General features: G+C 38.4%; 1 protein-coding gene across 4 annotated transcripts in view; it reads left to right on the forward strand.

Moving 5' to 3' along the window:
• The window catches only part of PSPC1 (paraspeckle component 1), a 92,196-nt gene that overhangs the window by 29,758 nt on the left and 40,425 nt on the right, over positions 1 to 22,013 (forward strand). The window contains exons 7-9 of one of the 4 annotated variants that reach the window (XM_018554717.1): positions 5,371 to 5,428; positions 11,170 to 11,339; positions 12,762 to 13,409. The exons of 1 other annotated variant lie outside the window; for it this stretch is intronic. In XM_018554717.1, the coding sequence (XP_018410219.1) occupies positions 5,371 to 5,428; positions 11,170 to 11,339; positions 12,762 to 12,947 (414 nt within the window). In that variant the 3' untranslated portion in view covers positions 12,948 to 13,409. Of the gene's footprint in view, positions 1 to 671; positions 807 to 5,370; positions 5,429 to 11,169; positions 11,340 to 12,761; positions 13,410 to 22,013 lie in introns of those variants that run through there. 2 more of the 4 variants (XM_018554718.1, XM_018554719.1) reach the window with 2 other exon arrangements.

A 22,013-nucleotide genomic window follows, 5' to 3' on the forward strand; every position in this document is an offset into this window, starting at 1 on the left:
GAAAGAGTAGTTGGTTGCAGCCCTAGTATAATTTTTTTTTTTTTTTTTAGCGGGAGTCGGGAGTTTTTGACATACAACGGGTGGTCAGGTGTAATGTATTGTAGCCGTATTAAAGAGAAGCAGCATTGTGATAAAATTATTTGTGCTGATCTTCACTGTATTGAATTGGTCTTGCCTGTACACTGTGACTGCCGAGCAGGGTGAATTGCTGCACAAAGAACTAGTAGGTTTGTGATAAGTATTTACTTGTTACGTACCAGCAGATGTAAAGCCTTTCAAAAATGTTCAAGCAGGCACTGAGATTTATAATCCCTATAGGTGCTCGCACATTTCTTGCTAGAAATTTTTTTTTTCTATTTGTAAGCCTTCGAAGTCCCTGAATACAAGTACTGTGCTAGAACTCTAGCCTTCTTAGATGGCACAATGCCCTGTTGGTATCCTAAAGGCCCAGCTTCACTGCATTCTGGAATGCTATAGCTCCACCAAATCTTCAGGCTGGAGCTCAAATCAAAGCTTTGGGGCTCCTAGAGTGCACAGATAACATTTTTGTAAAACGCCTTTCACACTTCTACAGAGTAAGAGGGAGATTGGATGGCTTGCCAAATGTAACTTTATCTGACAATAGATTAAGTTATTTTTATGGTAAATCGATCTAATTATAATTTTTTAAGATTGTCGCAACTGTGGCGCTTGTGGTGAAGAGGAGACCAACAAGGCGAGGGGGGAAAAAACATTCGAAAAAGAAAGCAAAACTACTGGCAGCACTGCAGGAGAACAAGGACAGTCCTTAAATGAGATGTGTGAAAAACAGAGTGCCACAGGATTTGCCTGGACTTTTCTTTGTTTAACCTTATCCACAAAATAGTGTTAACACATGAACTGTACAGAGTATATTCAACATTGTAGGTATCTCTGCATGCTTTTGTTTGAATAAGGTGTGTAAATAGACGACGGTTTTATTTTGTGAACAAAGTCGGTGCATATTGTAAATAAACTGATAACAAAATCGAAGTGTTGAACCATTTAGCGTTTTGTGTATCTAGTTAAAATATGAACTTGGTCTCATTACTACATGCACAAAATTTGGCAAACCAGTAGCTTTAATGCATGAGAAAACTCATTGATGTGCATATTGAATATTCACAACCAACTACAGTAACTCGGTAACCAAACAGATTTTCTTTCTCTGGTCTCGCGTGGAACTCAACTCGAGGCCCTCAAACATTATATTTTTAAACTTACAAGCAAGATAACCTGTACCTTATCTAAAGTAGCAAATGTTCATGGATGTCTCTGTGCATTATAGTGTAATTGGGCAGTTTTGTTGGTTTACCAGTTAATACATAGTGTGAGGCCATACCTGGTTGGTTAAATATTTAAATACATAGGTGGAAATGTATCAAACCTGGAGCAGACACAATCTAGAGCAGTTGGGCTTGGTAACCAATCGACTTCTGTTGCATTTAAGTTAAGCTTTGAAAATGAAATATAAATGCTGACTGGTTGCCGTGCACAGCTGCTCCAGATTAAATCTGACAGTTCTCATTGAGGGAAATGTATCAAAACTGGAGCAGACAGAATCTGGAGCAGTTGCCCAAGCCATTCAGCTTTTATTTTATTATAACCTCTCCCACTGCCTGAATGCCTCAGGTTTTTGTTCCTGGTGTACTGAGAATGGACTTCTGCTTTTTTTGTTTTTGCCTCTCCTGTTGTCTCTTTACTGCTCCAGGGACTGTTTCCTTGGCTCCCGGCTGCCTTCAGTGATGGTCATATGCCTATACTATAGGTGCAAAGGGGATGGCACCTGCAGCCTTGCCTTTTTCTTATGCGTGGGCTCTTCATTTCAGCAGTCAACCAACCCGCAAATTTTCCGTGAGCATTCATTGCTTGGTGGTGGCCTCCTTCGAGGCTTTACCATATGTCCAATATCCTTCCAGAGCATTGCAAATCAACATTTCTGGCAGTTTGGGACAGGCGGGATAAGTTTCTGGACCATTGCATCCGCCTGACCCCTAAAATCAGGCTTGCTCTGGCCTGGGGGAATCACGAGTCTGGCGCTGGAAATGGAAAAATCCTCCCTTCTGATGTTCTGGGATGTTTTCACCACGGATTCCAGCCTATTGGGCTAGGGAAGAGTACTCAATACTCTTGGTGATTTAGTTATTCCTTCAATGCTGTACAACTTGACTGCAAGGTCATCAGACCAGGATTCAGCCGGACAACGCTACAGTGGTGGCTTACCTCAACCATCAGGGAGAAGCCAGAAGTCTTGCAGCTCAAAGGGGAAGTGCAATCTGAATTTTGCTTGGCCGGAAAGGCGTATTCCAGTACTGATGTCTCCATAAAGAAGACCTGTCACATATTTTGCTATCACATAGGGGGGGTTTATTAGCCCCCGTATGTGATAGCAATTAAGTTTAGTGGAAAAAAAAATGTAAGCCCCCCCAAATTTAAAGTTACACATAAAAAAGAATACAAAGACAAAACTTTTTTAGTCAAAGTACTGCAGCGCTGAACACTGAAAAATGGCCTGGCCAGGAAGGGGGTCTAAACACCTGGTCTTGAAGTGGTTAATGTTTGGACATGCAGAAACTGTTTTAGACCTCTGCAGAAGGTGGTGGACACATGACATGAACTTCCAGGCTTAATAATAAAGTGGACAAATTTGTCTACAGGTCTAGGGATCATCTTTGCTTTGTGGTGGATGTCCTGGTTACTCTGTGGCATCAGTTTAATCTTTATTTGTGCTTTTTGTACTCTGAAAGCCCCCCCCCCCCCTTTGTTTTTTTTAATCTCAAAACCCCCCCCCCCCCCTTTTTTTTCCTGTCTCGCAGTATCAAGATGGAAGGCATATGGATATTCTTAAAGCACGGAACTAAAAAAAGATGGAAGTGGTACTCGGACCTCCTAAGGTTCCTGGCGGACTATCCGTGTGCCCTCCCATGTAGACTAGATCTTCTGTCCTAAGGGCCAGCTTACAACACTGGCTTTAACACCTGCCTGTTGAGGCCAAGGGATTGTTGGTCTACCAAATTTAGGTTTCCCTATGCTTTTAAAAGCTATGAAGTTGACTACTTGCAAAGTTTACCATTGCACCCAGAAACTGCACCCTGTATTTCTCATTACGTGAGGCTTGGAATTCTATTCCAATAAGTATTCTGTGGACTGAGTTCTGGGACTGGAGAAGCCAGTCTGATCTGCGTCAACGTTTGGTCTTAAGTACCATCAATAGTCAAATCTCAGCCCTAGCTATTCTTGTTTTTGTTAAGGCCTTTGCACAGTGTCTTGCTCACATTGTTCCCTCCTGTACTTTTCCAAGTGACTCTGTGGGATCTCCTGGTTCACTTGGCCTTTTAAAGACCACTCTTTCAGCCTGTTAGGTATATTGATCTGTCTTTCCTTACTCGCAAGCCTGCTTTTCTTATTGCCATCACTTCTGCGAGTTGAGGTTTGTCTCACACAAGGACAAGCCAGCTTGGGTCACAAGCTTCTCCAGGTTGTGCCGCTGCCTTGAGCCACATTTGATGTCTTGGTTTCTCCCTTGTGAGCTGTTATCCTTTTGTTTGCTCTTGCCCAACCTTCAGTTGGACTGCTTTTGGATGTCAGTGTTCCAAATTACTATCTGGTGTCCCTGTAATGTACAACTAAGAAAGTAGGATTTTGGCATTTCCTATTAAATTATTTTCTTGGAGTACATTATATAGTTCCCTCCCCTCTGTTCTTACTCCACTCCTTCATTGCTTGCTACAAAACTGAGGCATGCTGAGTGGGAGGGGTTATACTGGGCTGTCCTTACATCACTGCTTTGCCAGTGTTCAAACTCCTGAAGGATTACCCAACCAAGATTGCTCATGTGTCCCCATAATGTACTCCAAGAAAAAAAGATTTACAGGTAAGAAAAAAAAAAAAAAGCATCCTTTTTTATTTTTCTATTTATCTTCCTGTGTCCAGTAATACTTTTTGGCAAACTCTAATTATAGTGCCAGAGAAGGTATTTGCGTATAGTAGAGGATGGCAGATATGCTAAAAGTTTCTGAAAAGCTACTGTCTGAATATGTAATGAGCATTTGAAATAAATGCATCTTGAAATGTAAGTCTGAAAATTTTACTGTGCCTTTTTTATTACGGACTTGCTTGCACTGTTTATATATTTTATTAAACTGCATTTGAGGTTTTTGAGGGATGGTGCATTAATGGTTTAAGCGGATATTCACTCCCTAAGATCTTTTGCATAAGTGTATGTGAACATGCCTTGCAATGAGTGCTAAATTGTGTGCAGACATGCATTACTGTTTGATTTTCAGTGGAACAACATGCATGTTAAAACATAAAAATGTGTGAATGCAGCCTAATGGAGGCATTAACTGCAAACTTCCACCCCCAATGGTCAAGCCATTTTGTAACACAAATGTTAAATTAGCTGTGTAAAAACTTTTAACAAAACCTAGTAGAAAAAATGTGAAGAGAAACCTTTTTGTCAACTCGAGTTTAAATAACTTCTATAGTGACCCTCTGGATTGTAAGCATTGATAAAACAAATTATATTCTAATCTTTCTTATATACCTTGTATCCCCCTTAAGATGTTTTTATGTCTCTCTAAACAGCAGTATTATCAGTGCTCCTCTGTATAATGGTTGCTGTGTTCAAGTTCAAGGTTTTAATATTAAATCTGTTTAGGCAGCTTGGTTATCAGTTCAGAAGGAAATCTTAACTCAAGCTCTTTCCTCCTCTCCAAAAGCTGTTTCAGATAAAAACCCATGTTCAATATGCATTTGTGGATCATTTCTTTGGCTAATAAGCAGCAGTCTAACAAAAATGTCTTGGTAAATGTTATATGCTTTTCCAATTCATAAACATTGCTTGAGTGTAATAAGAAAATAAATGCTTAGTTTGTTACAAAGCAAGGAATCGCTGATTAGGGAAATGTGACTTTTATTTTCAGTTTGTGACATCTAAAGTTTAGATTGTAAGCTCGTCTGAGCAGGACATTTTAACAACCTTATTTTGTTTAACAGTTATCATTTTGTATATTTAAAAATGTTGGATCTACTTAATTTGCTTGTACTTAATATTTGTAGTTTGAAATGTTCCTTTTCGTGTTTGTGGATTTTTGCTCATGAGCTATTGCCATGAAAGAGAATCAGGCAGGACTTCGTGTTATGTAGTCATATTGCAAGTTGCGCTTTGCCTGAGTATACAACTTTTATCCCTTTGTACTTTATAGGCTAGAAACAACTTTTCTGGTTCTCTTTATAGGAAATCATTACTAACTTTTTTAGATTAACTTTTTTTCTTTTTCTTATAGTGCTAAAAATCGAAATCTTATAAAAATGTTTTAGGTTGACTGTGAAAACTATGTTTATTTTCAGAGAGAACAGGATATGAGAATGGGTGATATGGGCGTCCGTGGAGCAATAAACATGGGAGGTAGGGATCTTTACTGAAAACAAGTGCTCTTATTTTCATCAAAAACACTAATTGGAAAATTGTACCTAATTTTAATTGTTCACCTTTTCAAATGCAGGTTCATGCTTATCTATGAAACCTATCCTGTATTCTGGGAATTAAATCTGAACACTCAGTTCCCTTTTTACTGACTGCTGGGAAACCAAGTTTAAATGGACGTCAACCCTAAATTTTAGACAAAAAAAATCTTTGATACACCTATGCTCTCAATGTACATTTTTCTGTGTTTTATTCTTTTGAAGACCCTACAAGGACAGGACGATACCTGCTCATCTGCCAGAAAAGCGCTCCGCTATTAGTGAACCTGTGCAAAGATCATGCACAGTAACGTTTTTACATATTCTTAGCAAACCTTAAAATCAGCTCTTATTCAGCTCTGTACCTAGGCATTGTGGAAAAAATGTCAAAGTTCACAACACACACAGTTTTTCTATGAAAAAAGTTTATTAGCTGGCTACTTTCTTAAGACACATAAGGTGTTTCTAAGCTGTTAGAAACCCCCTATTTGAGTCTTTGTTGCCATCTTTGAGGATCTTTGAGAAGTAAGGGGTGGCTTGTTTTAAAACTTAATGCTTAAGAATATGTGGAATTTCCATAGTCTGGGCACTTGCACTTTAGCCCTTTCCCTGCAAGAGCGATTGTATTTATTGCACACATGTTAAAATACACATTTAAGCAAAGACCCTGTAGAATCAAAATTGGTGAAAGTTGCAATTTTGTATGTAACATATTATTGCAACTATAATTTCAGTAAAAAATACACACATTTTAGTGCCCACAAACACTGCTCAATTTTATGGTAACATTTAAAAGATGGTTATTTCTAGTAAATACCAGATATGTTAAGTCCTAAAATTGCGTAGGCCTGTAAAATGGCAAATACTGTGATATCTAAAATTGTCCATAAGCAACTCTCTAAAAGCCTATTGCAGGTCATCAATTTAGGGTTAACAGTGACAGATGTCACTAGAATTTTTGCTTTCTCTCTGAGAGCCATGTTTCTGAGCATGTAGAAGTGATCAGGTGGCTAGAAAGCAGACAGCCTGCAGAGAAGATAAACTCCCAGTCACTATAGCAGCCGGTAGTCTCTTTACTTGTGCTGCCATTGGCATACGTACTTAAGTCAGTGGCCGCAAAAGGGTTAAGTCCTGTTGTAGACTGACAACACAACTTTTTTTTTTGGGGGGGGGGGGTCCCTTAAGGACTGTTGGCCCCCCCCCAGTGCCTTTTGCAAACCACTACTCGGCCACTTTCACTCTTGGCTCTCTACAACATAAAGGCTAATCACTCTGAAGTCCACGATGAGAACGAAGAGGGCTAAATAGCCTCTCTGAGATAACACAGGAAGTGTTCAGATGACACAGAACAGCTCTGAATTTCTGACAAAATGTAATGGGTTTATCTTTTCCTTCTCAAACAGAACTGCCAAAATGCTTCCCATTGTAACAGGCCAAATAAGCAAGCAAATGAGCAGTTAATAGGGTTTACGTACACTTTTTAACAAAGGTTTTACGTTTCTGTAAAATTTGAAAAATTGCAGTGACTGCCTCATCCAGTTTCAGTATGCCCCCCATACTGATTATACTTGTATAAGGATTTCATTATGAATTCAGTAGATCTTCTGCCCCTGCTATGTCAGTTTAAACTTGGAAACCATGTTTTTTAAATTGTAAGATGGGTATAGCTTTTTAGAAACTTGGACAGCAATAAAATTTAAGGAATTATTTTTTTAAAAAGGCATTTAGTTTAGGGATTAGACTAAACCCATCTCCTCCTATTTTATTGAGTTATTCATGCAAATACAATGCTATCGGAAAATATAAACTTAGTGTCATGAAAGCACTCCACTTCCTGTAGTAACAGTGTATCACCCGTGTGCAACTTGAATACTTTTAAGGAATGACAAAGTGGCCCTACTTCCATCTTTTAAAATTAACCTTTAAGTTTTATTGGCATGTTAATGTAATGTTACTTAAAAATTTGCAAGAAGACTCTTCCTTTTTCCGAAAATGTGCAGCCTAAGCTGAAAATGGTGTTACCAATATGCAAAATAACAGCCAAGTCTCAATCCTCATTTCTAACTACTCCCCTGGCAGATATATGCTACAGGTAGGGTAGAGGTGCCTCTAACATGCTTGGCTGTGTTTGCAGTACTGGTTCAACTTTTCTTTGATGTGTAAGCCTAGATGGTGGTTTTCATCGAAGGGTCTCGGCGACGGACTGGAGCAGACACATTTTTCATTTATAAGCAGAATATATATTTTTGTGGTCTTTTCTGTAACCACTACCAAAAGAATGGCTTGCTTAAATTGGCTGACTTCCTTCATAATCGCTGTTGAATAAGTAAAAACTGATATTTTCTTTTGGAACCTAGGTGGTATTTTTATTGAAATATTACTTGAAATAGACATTTTATCAGAGTGGCAATATTGCATTTTTTCCTAAAATAATCATATAAAGATTCTACAAAGTTTTTATCACATTGTAATCGACTTGTCTGACCTTTTTAAATAAACACATTCTGATTTGATTTAAACTTAACTCCAAATCAGCTAATATTTGAGATTTATTTCTAACTGGATTTTCTCACTTCCTTACTTTTGTTTTGTGAATGGATAATGACTTCTCACTGATGCTGTAGTACATTGTTTGCAAAGCATACAGGACGCCCAGTAAACTGCAAAGCTCAATTAAGAAGTAGTGGAATCATCTTTCTAGCTATGCAGTACAGCAGATGTGTGACTAAAACTTCCTGGTTGCAGGGGAGGAGATTGAGGGCAGAGGAGCCATAGGATCCTGCTGTCAATCAACCTGTGGGGGGAGGAGGAGGGCCGTGGCCTGCTGCAAGGCTGTGTGTGTGTCAATGGACGCACACAGCCACTGCGAGTACCGGCAGGAACACGCATGCACGGATGCCTCCACAGCAGCCTCTTAGCTGCTGGTGAAACCCGTGCAGGGGGTGTGGTTTGAGCGATGCGGGGACCACTAGAAAACGAGGAAGAGAAAACTTTTTAAAGAAAAGGAACATACCTTTCATGCAAAAGTGGGCCTCCTAGTTCTGATTAAAAAAAACAAAAAAACCCCAGAACCTTTTTAATATCACTTTAATTCCCAGAATATTTTGCCATACCCTTTAGGGTGTTTTCTGATGCTTGCCAAGTGTTGTATAATGTGTACTTGAGATATGAGAATTCATTAAAATTCATTAAATGACGAATGGATATAGGATTAATCTTTTAAATCAGGGGTAGCCAAACTCCGGCCCTCCAGCTGTGTTGGAACTACAAATCCAATGAGGCATTGCAAGATTCTCACACACGACTCCCGGACAGAGATGCATCATGGTATTTGTAGTTTCACCACAGCTGGAGGGCCGGAGTTTGGCTACCCCTGCTTTAAATGCTGTTCAGTTCCCTTTGGCTCAACCATGAAAATGATCATTACAGATGAAACCTGCATCCCTGGAAAAAAATGTTTTTCCTTGTGGGATATGGGAAAACCATTATTTTCTTGTATATGGGCTGTGTAATTACTGTATTGATATAAAAATGTTAGTGTGGGTGCTTTTGTACTAGACTACAGTGACACTTTTATTATTTGAGTATAAAATTACCACACAGTACAAGCTGTTATATTTTATGCTACCTTTTACCCGCTATCCTTCGTGTCTCCTATCCCTTAAATTTAAGATTATTTAAACCTTGCATATCAATTATAGAAAACTAAGGGGTGTATTTAGAAATTCTTGGGAATCCAGTTACGTTTACCACGATGGATTCACAGACATTCAATGTACATTCTCTGTACATTTGCCTTATTTTTAATATGATGAATGTTTGAGTATATAGATGGAGTATTGAGTGAATGATTTTGTGAATCTTTATAAATTGCACAGGATATAAAAGGTTCTCTCAGGGTATTTGCATTACACTTCTAGAAACATCACATTGGCTAATTCGCAAAAGGCATTAGCTTGCATTATCTGCCTGCAGTATTTAGTGTTGCCAATAAACTGGAGAAACCAGTTTCTTGGTAACCAAAAACATGGAGATAAAATACAGATTCATAAGAAATCAGGGCTTTCAATATTAAAGGGTTTGCTTAACCTTTGCAGTGGGGCTCAATGTTTAGAGACACTCACGTCTCCCCAGTCATGTATGTTTACCCAGCCTTACTCCCTCCCATCTCCTTGCTGCAGCTTGGTCACCTATGTCAGCTTTGGTGTAAACTGGCATCAGAGTTAATTTTATTTCCACTTTTGTTGCCAAATTGGGGTAGCAGCTAGTTTATATTTTACTTGTTCTTATTTATATAGCATAAGTTGAGAAAAAAAAAGTTTCCCATTAAACACCTAAATCTGGACTGTGCTGTCAGATTTGTTCACCATTGTAAACTAGATTTGATCACTGTCCTAACAAAGAGTTAAAGTTCTAGAATCATTGTATGTTGATGAGCGAGAACTTTCAATTGGGACTTACTCCCTTGTGAAATTGTTTTGAGTAGCTTGCAGTCTGCACAAAGGTCTAATACAAACAAACCTATAAAAGGTAAGAAATATATAAATAGAAAAAAATATATATATATAATTGGGTATACTCTTTGAATGGAAACAAAAGAATATAAACATTTAGTGTGGTTTTCTCAAATGTAACTGCAAAAGGGAAAATACACTTTAAGATGGGGGGGTCAAAGTCATGATCCCTTCCTCATGTAACTATTTTCAGGCCTGGTGGTTGAAACTTAGGCCTGAGCACTTTGACATGAGGTACGTCGCATGTATCTCCATACCCAGAACCCCGCTCTTTTAACAAGGCAGTGCAGGGTAGTGTCTCGGCGAGTGCCTTAAGTGTCCATTCACTAAAGTATAATAAAGGAGGGAATTTTAATTGGCAAGCATTAGTTGGTACTTTTTATGATCAAAATTACGTTTGCATAACAGTTGCACACAGTTCAGCTGAAGCTTCAGCATGTACAATGTGTTTTGGCAGTATTTTTATATGCAAATTAGAATTCACAAAGATTTCCACAAGGGTTTAAAAAAATCTGCTAGCTTGTGACTGCCAATAAATGTTGGAGGTAAAGTAGCAATGCCAGAGGAAACTATGTGTTAAAATGAAGGCTTTACAGTAGTCGAGTAATGTGAAAAATTATTCTATACCTACATATTTTTATGAGAATATTGTCATGAAATAACAGATTGATATCTCAAATATAATTTAGTGAATTGACCCTCTTTATATTTTTTTGTTACAATAAGACACAAAATCCATGATACATGTTGGTGAATGTTATCCTTATTAGCTCTGAACAACACAAGTGTTTTTAACATTGATATTACTGCACTTTAACGTGATGTAAATAATAAACAAATTTGGGAATGAACGGTTGTAAAGATATGGCATAGCCCTGTAAAGCATGTGAGTTATCCTTGCAAATTAACCCCTTGGTGCTAGCGGTGGTGATGTAATTTTTTTATTTTATTTACCAATTTATCTACATGATTATAAATATTTAGAATGTTCCAAAATGTTTTACTTTAGGATAAATCTTTGTGCTATGAGAACTACTAGTAAGTGGCTTAATGCATTGCCTATAAATACCAAAACCACTTTCTGTGTCTTTTGCTCAAGCACTATAGTACTTAATTGTGTAATTATTACAATAGACATAGGACAGCTCTAAGTATAGATTGTTTTACATAGATGCATATAATCCAGCACCTGCTGGTACCCAAGGTCCGCCTCCCATGATGGGCATGAACATGAACAACCGAGCAACAGTTTCGAGCCCTTCAATGGGTCCTGGTGCTTCAATGGGCTCTGAGGGAGCTGCAAGCCTGGGAGCTGCAATGATGCCAGATAATGGAACAGTGGTAATGTATCTATAATTTTTATTTACATTGCGTTTCCATTTGTGTTATAGCTAATATAGTATGTACTTGGAAAAACCATGCATGCATAAAAGAGGCTATGTAACATTTTTATGTGGGTTTTTTTTTGTGTGTGGAATGTTACATGAACTATCGATAGAAAGCCTTCTTGATTGTTTCTACTCTTTTGTAATATCTAAGTCTTTTCTTTTTATATCAGCTTTACACTTGTGTAATGTCTGTATGCTGTTGAATAAGGGGCAGTATATACTTCTCTAGGTATATGTTGGCATATAATACATTGTTATTACAATGTCCTCAGTACTTCACTAATTAAAACCATTTATTTATGCTGCGCTGTGAGTGCAAATTGCACAGTTCTTTGTAAACGTATCAGTATTTGTATTAATGCCGTATACCACTTTTTGTACTTACGGTTTTACAATGCTTCATTGTCAGCAATGGAGTTTATTTGCCAACTTTTTTGTATTGCCTCTTAAATTAGTAATGGGGTATCTGGTATAGATGACTTTTTTGTCGAAGTGCACCTTTATTAATTATAAAATAACTTTTCCTTTTTTTATGGACACAATGATTAAACTTGTAATACTTCTGGCAGTTGTGTATTTTGTGCCATCATCCATTTTGTAACTATATAGTTTTCAAACTTCAATAGAATGGCTGGCTATATTCATTTATTATTTTTTATAAGCAAGTCTTCAAGAAAGACTTGGGTATTCTTTCATTATTTTTTTTTAGTATATGCACAAGTTTATTGAAAAGCATAAAATATTTCTCAGTATTTACTTCCTACTAAATTGTATACATATATGATTAGCAACCAAACTGTCTTAACCAAAACATTCTAAAATATACCATATGCAGTAGTTTTTAAGTGTATTATAGCTGTAGTTCAAACACTTGTGCATGTGCACGGAAAGTAGATACTGTTAAAGGGGGGGGGGAGATCAATGTTATATGGAAAAACTTTTTCTTTGTTTTCTTTGCCATCCCAGATGGCCATTTTTTTTATTTTGTTGTGATTGATGCTCGCCATATCTTCAGCATGCAAATCCAATTCATAGGATTGATTTTGGTTGTAAAGTTAGCAAAACGAATAAAATGGATGATGAGATATTCATTTGAATTGTAGTAGTGTTCCTGGTAAATTGTAAAATCAGTCATAAGATTTGCTGGATCAGTGCACTTTAAACTTTTTTTTTCGTGTTTGTTAAAATTGTGCTTCAGTCCATTTTTTATATTGTGTTTTCCTCATAATACAGTTACTAATTTAACTGCTCCTTTCTTCCTTTTATGTACGACTCTACCGGACTGTCTACTGAACGTCACTGCGCACTTTTGTGAATATTTATATTGGCCAATATTAATCTTGCGGGACTGCGTGTTGAACCAATGTGTTTATAGCGCAATGATAGATTCTCCCAGCCATCTCCATCACAGATGGGAACTCCCATGGTTAACAGAGCAGGAACTGAAGCTGCTCAGCCAGCAATGGGTGGTGTAAATGCAGTTGGTGTTGGACCTGGTGGCTATGGTAGAGGAAGCCAAGGGGGAAACTTTGATGGATCTAACAAGCGTCACCGTTATTAGTGGATCATTCTTCTCTGAATACATTTAGTATAAATTCCAGTGGAATGCCTTTTTTATTTTTTATTCATTTTTAACATTGTTTTCTCACTTATAGCATTTGTAGAACTTTTTGTTATGTAACTCCTTCATTGTGTTTTGATCAGTAGTAAAATTCACTATGCCTCATTGTGAATGTTGAATATTATTGTGATTTAATCTATTTGTAACAGTGCTGTAAAATGTGCAGTTAAATCACAATAAAGGAAAATCTTATTCTGCTGTGTAATAAAGCCGTTTTAAAGGTAGGAATTTGGTGTCTAAACTTGGTAAATTAATTTCTTGCAGTAATACCCTTTTTATCTGCTGCAATTTTACTACCTTTTTGAATGCCAGTTTCCAGAGCAAACTTGTGTTTTCTTTTCCGACTGTACTGCATGCAGTGTGTCCTCATGAAGTCCTGCATGCTGCATTCAGGGTGCATTAACCTGCGATTTTCTATTTCAAATCAAAGAAAATTCCATCATGCACGTCAGGGCAATACACATAAACATAAAGAGTTGAATGTAGCCTTATTTGGCTTCCTGCAGTGTAGAACATAGTGACCAAGTGCTGTGGCTGCAAGTTACTTTTGGAAAAAGTGAGTATTGGAGCCACAATTAAATCTACAACTACCATGCCAGTTCCAATTCTGGCCTGCACTGGTAACAACATCCTGGAGTTATTCATCAGTCTGGCGAGGGTAATCTTTAAATTTGTAGGCCTGGAAAGCACTTTTGGTAACATCAAATAAAAAGTGTGCTTTTCCTAAAGGTGGCACAATGTGAAAACATGTTATGTGTGCACGTTATAATTCAGTGTGACTTGCTTTTGCTGTTGCTGGGCATAAAAGATTTCCTTTCTTTAAGGCAGCTGTAGCTTTCCATTTGTAGGAAAAGTAAGCTAGTTTTTGAGTTCAGGATGGAGTTTTCTTCTAAGGTGGGAGTTCTTAACCTTTATATGATTACAGACTCCCAGTAGATATGCCAGATGTATCCCCCATACCTTCTGTATGAATGTAGCACTGTTGAAATCCTCATCACTAGTAACAGCATGACTTTTAATTTGCAATCGGTTTTACTTAACATATGGATTTCTAGGAAAAGATCAGCTGAAAAAAATCTTAAAGATTTATTCATATAAAGTCTGCAAATGACAAATACCTGGGCTAACTTCAACAAGAGATATCTTTTCTTTTTTGTACAATCAAAACATTGACTCAAGGTATAGCTTTGGATACTGTTACTCATAAGTCGCATGACACCAAGTTGATTTCTCCATTTTAAAATGTAGGTTCACTAAGTGTTTATTCACATGGGCGGTTAGCTTCTCCACCATTGAGAACCTTTGGCCCTATGCACAAGTGTGTGCATGCAACCTGATTTGTACCCTGTAATTGCTCATGTGAGCGCTTTCGTGCAGTCAAGGCCTCTGACCAGCCCTTGATGCAGACAGTTGGCATCTAGGGCCAGCATTTTTTGGCTGCTTACAAACAATGCAGCTAATTGTCCTGTGTGTGTGGCCATAGCACATGCTGTGTCCAGATGTTTTTAGAAGCATTTAACTGCATCTGAATGCAGCAGCCTAATCTTGTGTGTGAATGAATCCTATGCAGATAATCCTAATATTTTTATCTGGGTTCCATGTTCCCAGGTTGCAAGGGTACCTCTCAAGAACTCCTATTCTGAGGTTTCTTGGGAAGTAACTGCTTTTGGTGCCATTTATAGGGTATCTAAAGCTAAAAGCAAAACAAAAATGTAAATTATAGATACAGTCCTTAGATGCTGTGGCCACATTAGTTTTCATTTTTCAGACTAAAGATATTTTCAACAAGTACAGAAAATGCGTTTTTTATTTTGATGAACAGAGTTCAACCTTTGTTACAGCCATGGCTTTCTCCATAGATGCAATCTGCAGTATTTGCAGGCTCACCAGGGGAAATCTGAGGACTGGTAAGCTGCAATGCATTACATTTTTTTGTTTAAAGAAGCTTTTAAAAGGCTGTACAGTCCAGTTATATGAAGTATGGTTACACTATTCACACACGGCAGACATTCAAGGTGGCACATTTTATACTGATGACTTTCAAGAAGAGCAGCCACTGTTTTGACTATACTATTTCAAATTTTCTAAAGATTATTAATTTTTTCATTTTTGTTTCTCAAGAGTTGGGATTATTCCAAAAATGTAATATAGTAATATGGCTTGTGATCCTTTATCCACATTGCATTTAAACCTTACAGATTTCCTTAAAATTATATTGTGGTTTTATGTGCACATTTGACTATTTATTCAGTTTTCTATCAGACAATTACCTGTGTTCTATGTTTGATTTGTGACTCCTATGGTTAGCAGAGCAATTTACTATAACTTACAATTTACATAATAACCTTTTTATTATGTTCAGTTTTTCTAGTTGTATAATTTTTTAATTTATTTTTTGCTTAAAAAAAAAAGTTTGCATTTAAGATCTATCTTTGTCTGTATGGAGTAAACAATTGCCTATTTTGTTTTGAGTTTAGTCATTTGCTCATTTGGTTACCCATGGTTACATGTTGCAATTCAATGGAAACCTGCTCTGAGAGATGCATGTGAAATGCGAATTGCCTTCACTCATAATTGGTCATAATTTCCTTTGACATTATTGCAGGAGTTTACACAGTGCTCTACACTCGAGGAGCTTACAATCTAACATCCCTATCTCACATACAGGTGCAATTTAGACAGGAGCCAATTAATCTTTCAGCATGTCTTTGGCGTTGGAAGTAGATGCCTTTTTGTGCCTTTCCCATTTAAGGCATCTGCTTGTAAAATGTATGCAAGTTCAGTTGAAATAAAAAGAAAAAACCTAGTTGCTTAGCTGCTTTTGCTAATCAAGTGGCTTTTTAGTACTTTAAAACAGAACTAAGTCTGCGTCATTGCATTTGGAATACTTGCACATTATGATACAGTAATCTGTTTCGCGCCTCCTCTGGTCACAGGTCAGGTCTCTGATAGCCGCTCCCTCTGACACTGTCCTCTTTCATCACTTCTTCAAAGTTTTGTGGCATTCCTCTTTAGTCATTGGACAGCTGCTTATGTAACCTGATGTGCATGCACACTGTCGTTATATTGTCCTTGCTCTATTTCTTTTTTCAAAAATATTGTTTTAAATCCCGGGCAGAGAAATAATAAGTAAACCGTAATGAACTGAATCCAAACAGAGGAACTTATTGTATTTTTCGCTCCATGAGACGCACTTGTTTCCCCCCAAAAGGCGGGCAAAAATGTCTGTGCGTCTTATGGAGCGAATATTCCCCCTAGGTCTCGACAGTCTACTGCGCCCAGACCCGTCGCTACCCTATAGGCAGGCCAAGCAGCTGCTTGCCGGTGTGGGGGGGGGAGATGCAACTGGGGGGACCCTTTAAGATGGCGGCGATCACACCTGTCAGCGCTCCCTCTCTCTCCTTCCTGCCGCTGCAGCTTTAGAGCGGCCAGGAGGAGAGAGAGGGAGCGCTGTCAGGTGTGATCAGAGCCGCCTCTCTGAGCGTGTGGGGGTATACGTGCATGCAGAGCAAAATTTGCCAGGAAGCAGAGGAGTGGCAGGTAAGTTCCCGCCCCAGTCCCTGTCCCGTCGAAGTTCTCGCCCACTCTCCCCTGCAAACCCCCCGCACTCGCAGCCCTTCCTCTCAGCTGTCACGAGTTCTAGTTAGACACAGGCAACACGGGCAGGTCAGGTGCGTCTAATGGAGCGAAAAATACAGTAATTAGGATACAAAGTTCCAAACGCACTATCATGAGAATAGACGATGATTAGAAATATCAGGAGTCCCGGACAACAGCAAACAAAAACAGCTAGAGAAAACAAAGGGAAACCTAACAGCACAGAGAGGGTCTGTTTGCTCTATTCTAGGCAAGCCAAGAATAGTCAGCATGCGCTTTGTGATTTCAAAGTTCCACTTTATGTTGCTCACCAGAAAATAGTATGCTGAACATGTTTTGTGATTTCAGTTTTATTACCTGCTGTTTGTAGGTGTTGTTTTTTTCTTTTTTTTGTCCATGAGTGGTAAAGCCAAAGACAATCCGAATGCTAGCATTTTTCAGGTTCTCCGAAATGGCAGCCTACATATCTTAGTACAGGTTTCCATTAAATTATGCAAAGTAGCCGCACACTCAAACGTGCAGAAACATGTCATTAAGTTCTCTTCAAAGGTGAACTCCTTTCCACAGTGAAATTCATTCAAGAAGGGTGTTTTAATGTAAACCTATAACAAACATAAGCAATTGAAATTAAACGTGTTGTGAAAAAAATATAAGCAATGGTTCTCTTCAGTAAATACTTCATGTCAAACAGGTGTAGTAGACTCAGCTGAAATTATAGGCAAATCCTTTTCTTTTCCTGTAAAAGTGAAGCTTGCCCATCCTTTCCACCACCTCTCTAACCTATTGTGTTAGACCTTTTAATGTAGTGAGGCAGTTTAATTTACAAACACTGACCATCCATGGCTAAACATGACTCTAGTAAAAGTCAAGATTTGCTTAGAACTTTAGTTACCAGAATCTCTGGATCTACTGATTTTTGTCCAAGTTTTTGCTTTGTTCATCAAATGCTAGTTTAACTAACTCTAACTTGATTTAGACTTATTTGCATATGATTCTCTTTTAATCTCATTGCAAATAAGATAGGTTCTTCTGTTTTGTTTCTAATTTCTGACTTTATAACATTTTATAAACCAAAAATGTTTATTGGAAATTAGCAGAAACTTTGCTTCACTGCTTAAAAATGATGTAATTATGTTTTATGTTGATGGCACATAAACCTAAATTTTTAAACTCCCAAATCCAAAATGTTAAAATAACTGGAAAATACATCAGTTAAATACTTTAATTATCTTTGAGTTTATAGACTGCTGCACTGTACAGAAGAAACCTGAAAGGGAAAACCTTTTGGGTTGTTTGCCAGTAGAGAAGCCTTGATCTTGCAGAGAAGTCCAAGCATTGTAACCTTTAAGACATTTTCTGAAAAAAATAAATATGGGAGAGAGAAAAATGTCCTTTAGCTATGGGGAAAATGTAAAAAAAAATTGTTGCAGTCTGTCACTAGCATTAACAAAGCAGTTTGTTTTTCTGAATTCCCCTGTAACATAGTTCAATCACCTGTTGACCCTGCCAGTAAATCATTTTTTGCCTACTTTTCTCTGAGTCCTAATCTTGGGACAAACCATATTACCTTGGTGGGGGTGCTTATAGTGGTTCTTTATTCTTATGCATAAACCTTTTCCCAAAGGAAATAATACTGTTGCTGTAACTGCTTAAAGGGTTAGCTGGAGTTCGACTTAAAGTTGTTTTCCTTAGGGTCACTACACACATTACAATCTCTGTACAATCAACTTTAAATCCACCAAAACTATGTAATAGGACCTACCTAAGTGTGTGTGTGGTGAGCTTCAAAGTCCATTTTTAAAACTACCTGTCCATCTCCTAGCTACCCTACTTCACAGGGTGACAAAACTGCAGTGTGGTTTCAATGAGGAACAATCAGTGTATAATAAAACTATGTTACAGGGAAAACAAAAATAAATACAAATTTGGTAGTTATAAAATAAAATTCTGTTTATCTCAGAAGAAAGCATTTGATGGGCCTTTAGTAGTTCTGCAATGCCTATACAAGAAAAAAAAAATGCCTCAAACATGAATGCCCAAGTACATCTCAATTTGGTATTGTCAAATGTAATGTTTACATCTCCTGAAAAAAAAGTATTGAGCGTGATGGCAGATCTGGTGGCCACATTATTTATGATATATATATATATATAACGGATGCTCAATTTGAGTGTGACGTTGTCAGACCTTGTTGCGCTTGACCACTGACTTGTGATTAAACCAGCAATGATTAATCTAAGGCATGTTTTCTGATTTTGCAAGCATATATAATTCTTAGTATGTCTAAATGTTTACCCCTAAATTTACAAAATAAACCTTTTCAATGCCGAATGAAATGTATGTTTTGTCTGTTATTTACCTATGTTGTGGCTGGGGTTCTTTGATTTTCAATGTGAAGATTGTTTTGATACTTGTTTTCATGGCAATATTTTTTTTCACTCTATCCAATGAATTTCAATTTGCCATTTGGGACATAGTTTATTTTTCTTAATTTAAAAAGCTGCTAACATTGACAACAGAAAACTGTGCCAGACCTCTTTAGATCCTCCACTCTGGCAGAGGATGAAGATGGGCAGTATCGTAAATTGGGTTAATTCTCAAAAATCAGACATTTTCAAATTTGTACAGTCTGTACTAGGGGAGTCAATGGTTCAAACGACCAGCCAAATCCTGTAATAATGAAATTGAGGATTGCTCTCCAAAAGTCCTCCGTAACTGTAAATATCCAAAATGATTGTGTGTAGATATATGTGTGTACTATATTGCCAAAAGTATTGGGACGCCTGCCTTTACACACATAAGAACTTTGATGGCATTGCAGTCTTAGTCCGTAGGGTTCAGTAATGAGTTGGCCCACCCTTTGCAGCTATAAAAGCTTCAACTTTTCTGGAAAGGCGTCCACAAGGTTTAGGAGTGTGTCTATGTGAATGTTTGACCATTCTTCCAGAAGCGCATTTGTGAGGTCAGGTACTGATGTTGGATGAGAAGGCCGGGCTCGCAGTCTCCACTCTAATTCATCCCAAAGGTGTTCTATTGGGTTGAGGTCAGGACTCTGTGCGGGCCAGTCAAGTTCCTCTACCCCAAACTCGCTCATCCATGTCTTTTATGGACCTTGCTTTGTGCACTGGTTCGCAGTCATGTTGGAACAGGAAGGGACCATCCCCAAACGGATCCCACAAAATTGGGAGCATGAAATTGTCCAAAATGTCTTGGTATGCTGATGCCTTAAGAGTTCCCTTCACTGGAACTAAGGGGCCAAGCCCAACCCCTGAAAAACAACCCCACACCATAATCCCCCCCTCCCCCACCCTCCACCAAACTTTACACTTGGCACAAATGCAGTCATGCAAGTACTGTTCTCCTGGCAACTGCCAAACCCAGACATGTCTATCCGATTGCCACACAGAGAAGCGTGATTCGTCACTCCAGAGAACACGTCTCCACTTCTCGAGTCCAGTGGTGGCGTGCTTTACACCACAGCATCCGACGCATTGCACTTGGTGATGTAAGGCTTGGATGCAGCTGCTCGGCCATGGAAACCCATTCCATTAAGTTCTCTACGCACTGTTGTGCCAATCTGAAGGCCACACGCAGTTTGGAGGTCTGTAGCTATTGACTCTGCAGACAGTTGGCGACTTCTGCACACTGTGCACTTCAGCATTCGCTGACCCCGCTCTGTCATTTTATGTGGCCTACCATTTTGTGGCTGAGTTGCTGTTCCCAGTTGCTTCCACTTTGTTATAATACCACGAACAGGTGACCGTGGAATATTTAGTGGCAAGTAAATTTCACGGATGGACTTATTGCACAGGTGGCAACTTATCACGGTACCACGCTTGAATTCACTGAGCTCCTGAGAGCGACCCATTCTTTAATATATGTAGAAGCGTCTGCATGCCGAGGTGATTGATTTTATACACCTGTGGCCATGGAGGTGATTGGATCACCTGAATCCAATGATTTGGAGGGGTGTCCCAATACTTTTGGCAATAGTGTCTGTATGTGTGCGTATATATTTGTGTGTGTGTGTGTGTATATATATTAAAACTGTTAGGTTTTACTGCTGTTGGAGGATCCTAAAGATTATGTCACTCTGCCTGGTAAAAAGGGGAAACATCTCGAACAGCAGCACAGACCGAAGTATTTTTTGTTAAGTTAGAGGGATGCATCTACCCTTGTCAACTTTTTGTCTGTTTTATTGGTGCAGCTTTTCCCTCCCTTCCTGGCAAAAAATCCCCAAAACAGACTGAGGGCAAATGTCTGACGAAGCCCTGGATTGTACCAGAACCTGACGGGTTCTAAACGTTTATCATTTTATCCAAAGCTAAAAATAGTTTTGAGTATAGATGCATTTTAAATTTTAGTTTAAAAGCCCAGTATGCTTTGGAGTTTGTCAACTTTTTCTGTACTAAAACATTTGCAAGGTAATAGTGCTGAGCGGTTCATGCCCTCTGATGCCTGCAAGTATGTGATAGTCTTCATATTGATAGTTGTGGAGACCCCTTAATCCAAGAACTAGGCTGTATACGGGTTTCAACTTCTTTCTATTGACGCGAAGTCATGTCCACTGTATTCAGTTGTCAAATATCAGAACATTAGGAGAACAAAGATAAATCTGAAGACTAATGAGGTGCTTTCCGAAACTACTAGGTGTGTGCATTTCAGCACTGTTGCCTTACAAATGTTTTAGGCTAGCCTTATTCTACGATGCATTATTCTACATATCTTAAGCCGGCTTTGTAGTATTGATCCATTCAGTCTGTTTGTTTTCCACTAAAGCTTCTGGTGTAAGCTATATAAATGGGCAGACTTTTTAATCATAGCAGTGGCTTCAATGGGGTGGGGGTAAATGTACAGTACAATGTGTGGTTTTGGTGTCATTCTGTTTATCCTCTGTGGCCCCACAAACCTTTTGTTTTCATGTGTCCCAAAAAGTTATTCTTTTTGCTGCTGAGCACCACTATGTTCAAGGTGTCAGCGACAGCTGGAATCCGCTAAAGCTGCTGCATGATTGTGCCTATAAGCAGTAGGGACCGGTTCAGAAGCATGCCCTCGACCCAGATAACATTTTGTTATAGCAATTCCAGTCCCTAGAGAATTCAGCCACACCTCCAGCCAAAGACAGAAACTATGAACAAAGGAAAAGTGCAACATGTAAGCCTATGAGAAACTTAAGTATTCTGTGCTTTCAGCTGGAATTTAGTTCCTTGGAGATTGGGGTCTTTTTAAGAAGGAGATATGATGAAGTGGTTGAGGTAGTGTAAAATCAAAGCCAAGGTTAGTTAGAATAATATGCCACATACGTCTTAAGCTTCATTGGAAGATTTTCATTCTAACCATTTGAAAAATCTCGACAATTTCAGAGTCTGTAGAATGTTTGAAATTTCTTTTTGATTTTAGAACAAATGG

Source organism: Nanorana parkeri, unplaced genomic scaffold (assembly GCF_000935625.1).
Source record: "Nanorana parkeri isolate BGI_ZX_2015 unplaced genomic scaffold, ASM93562v1 scaffold169, whole genome shotgun sequence".
In the NCBI taxonomy this organism is placed as follows: Eukaryota; Metazoa; Chordata; class Amphibia; order Anura; family Dicroglossidae; genus Nanorana; species Nanorana parkeri.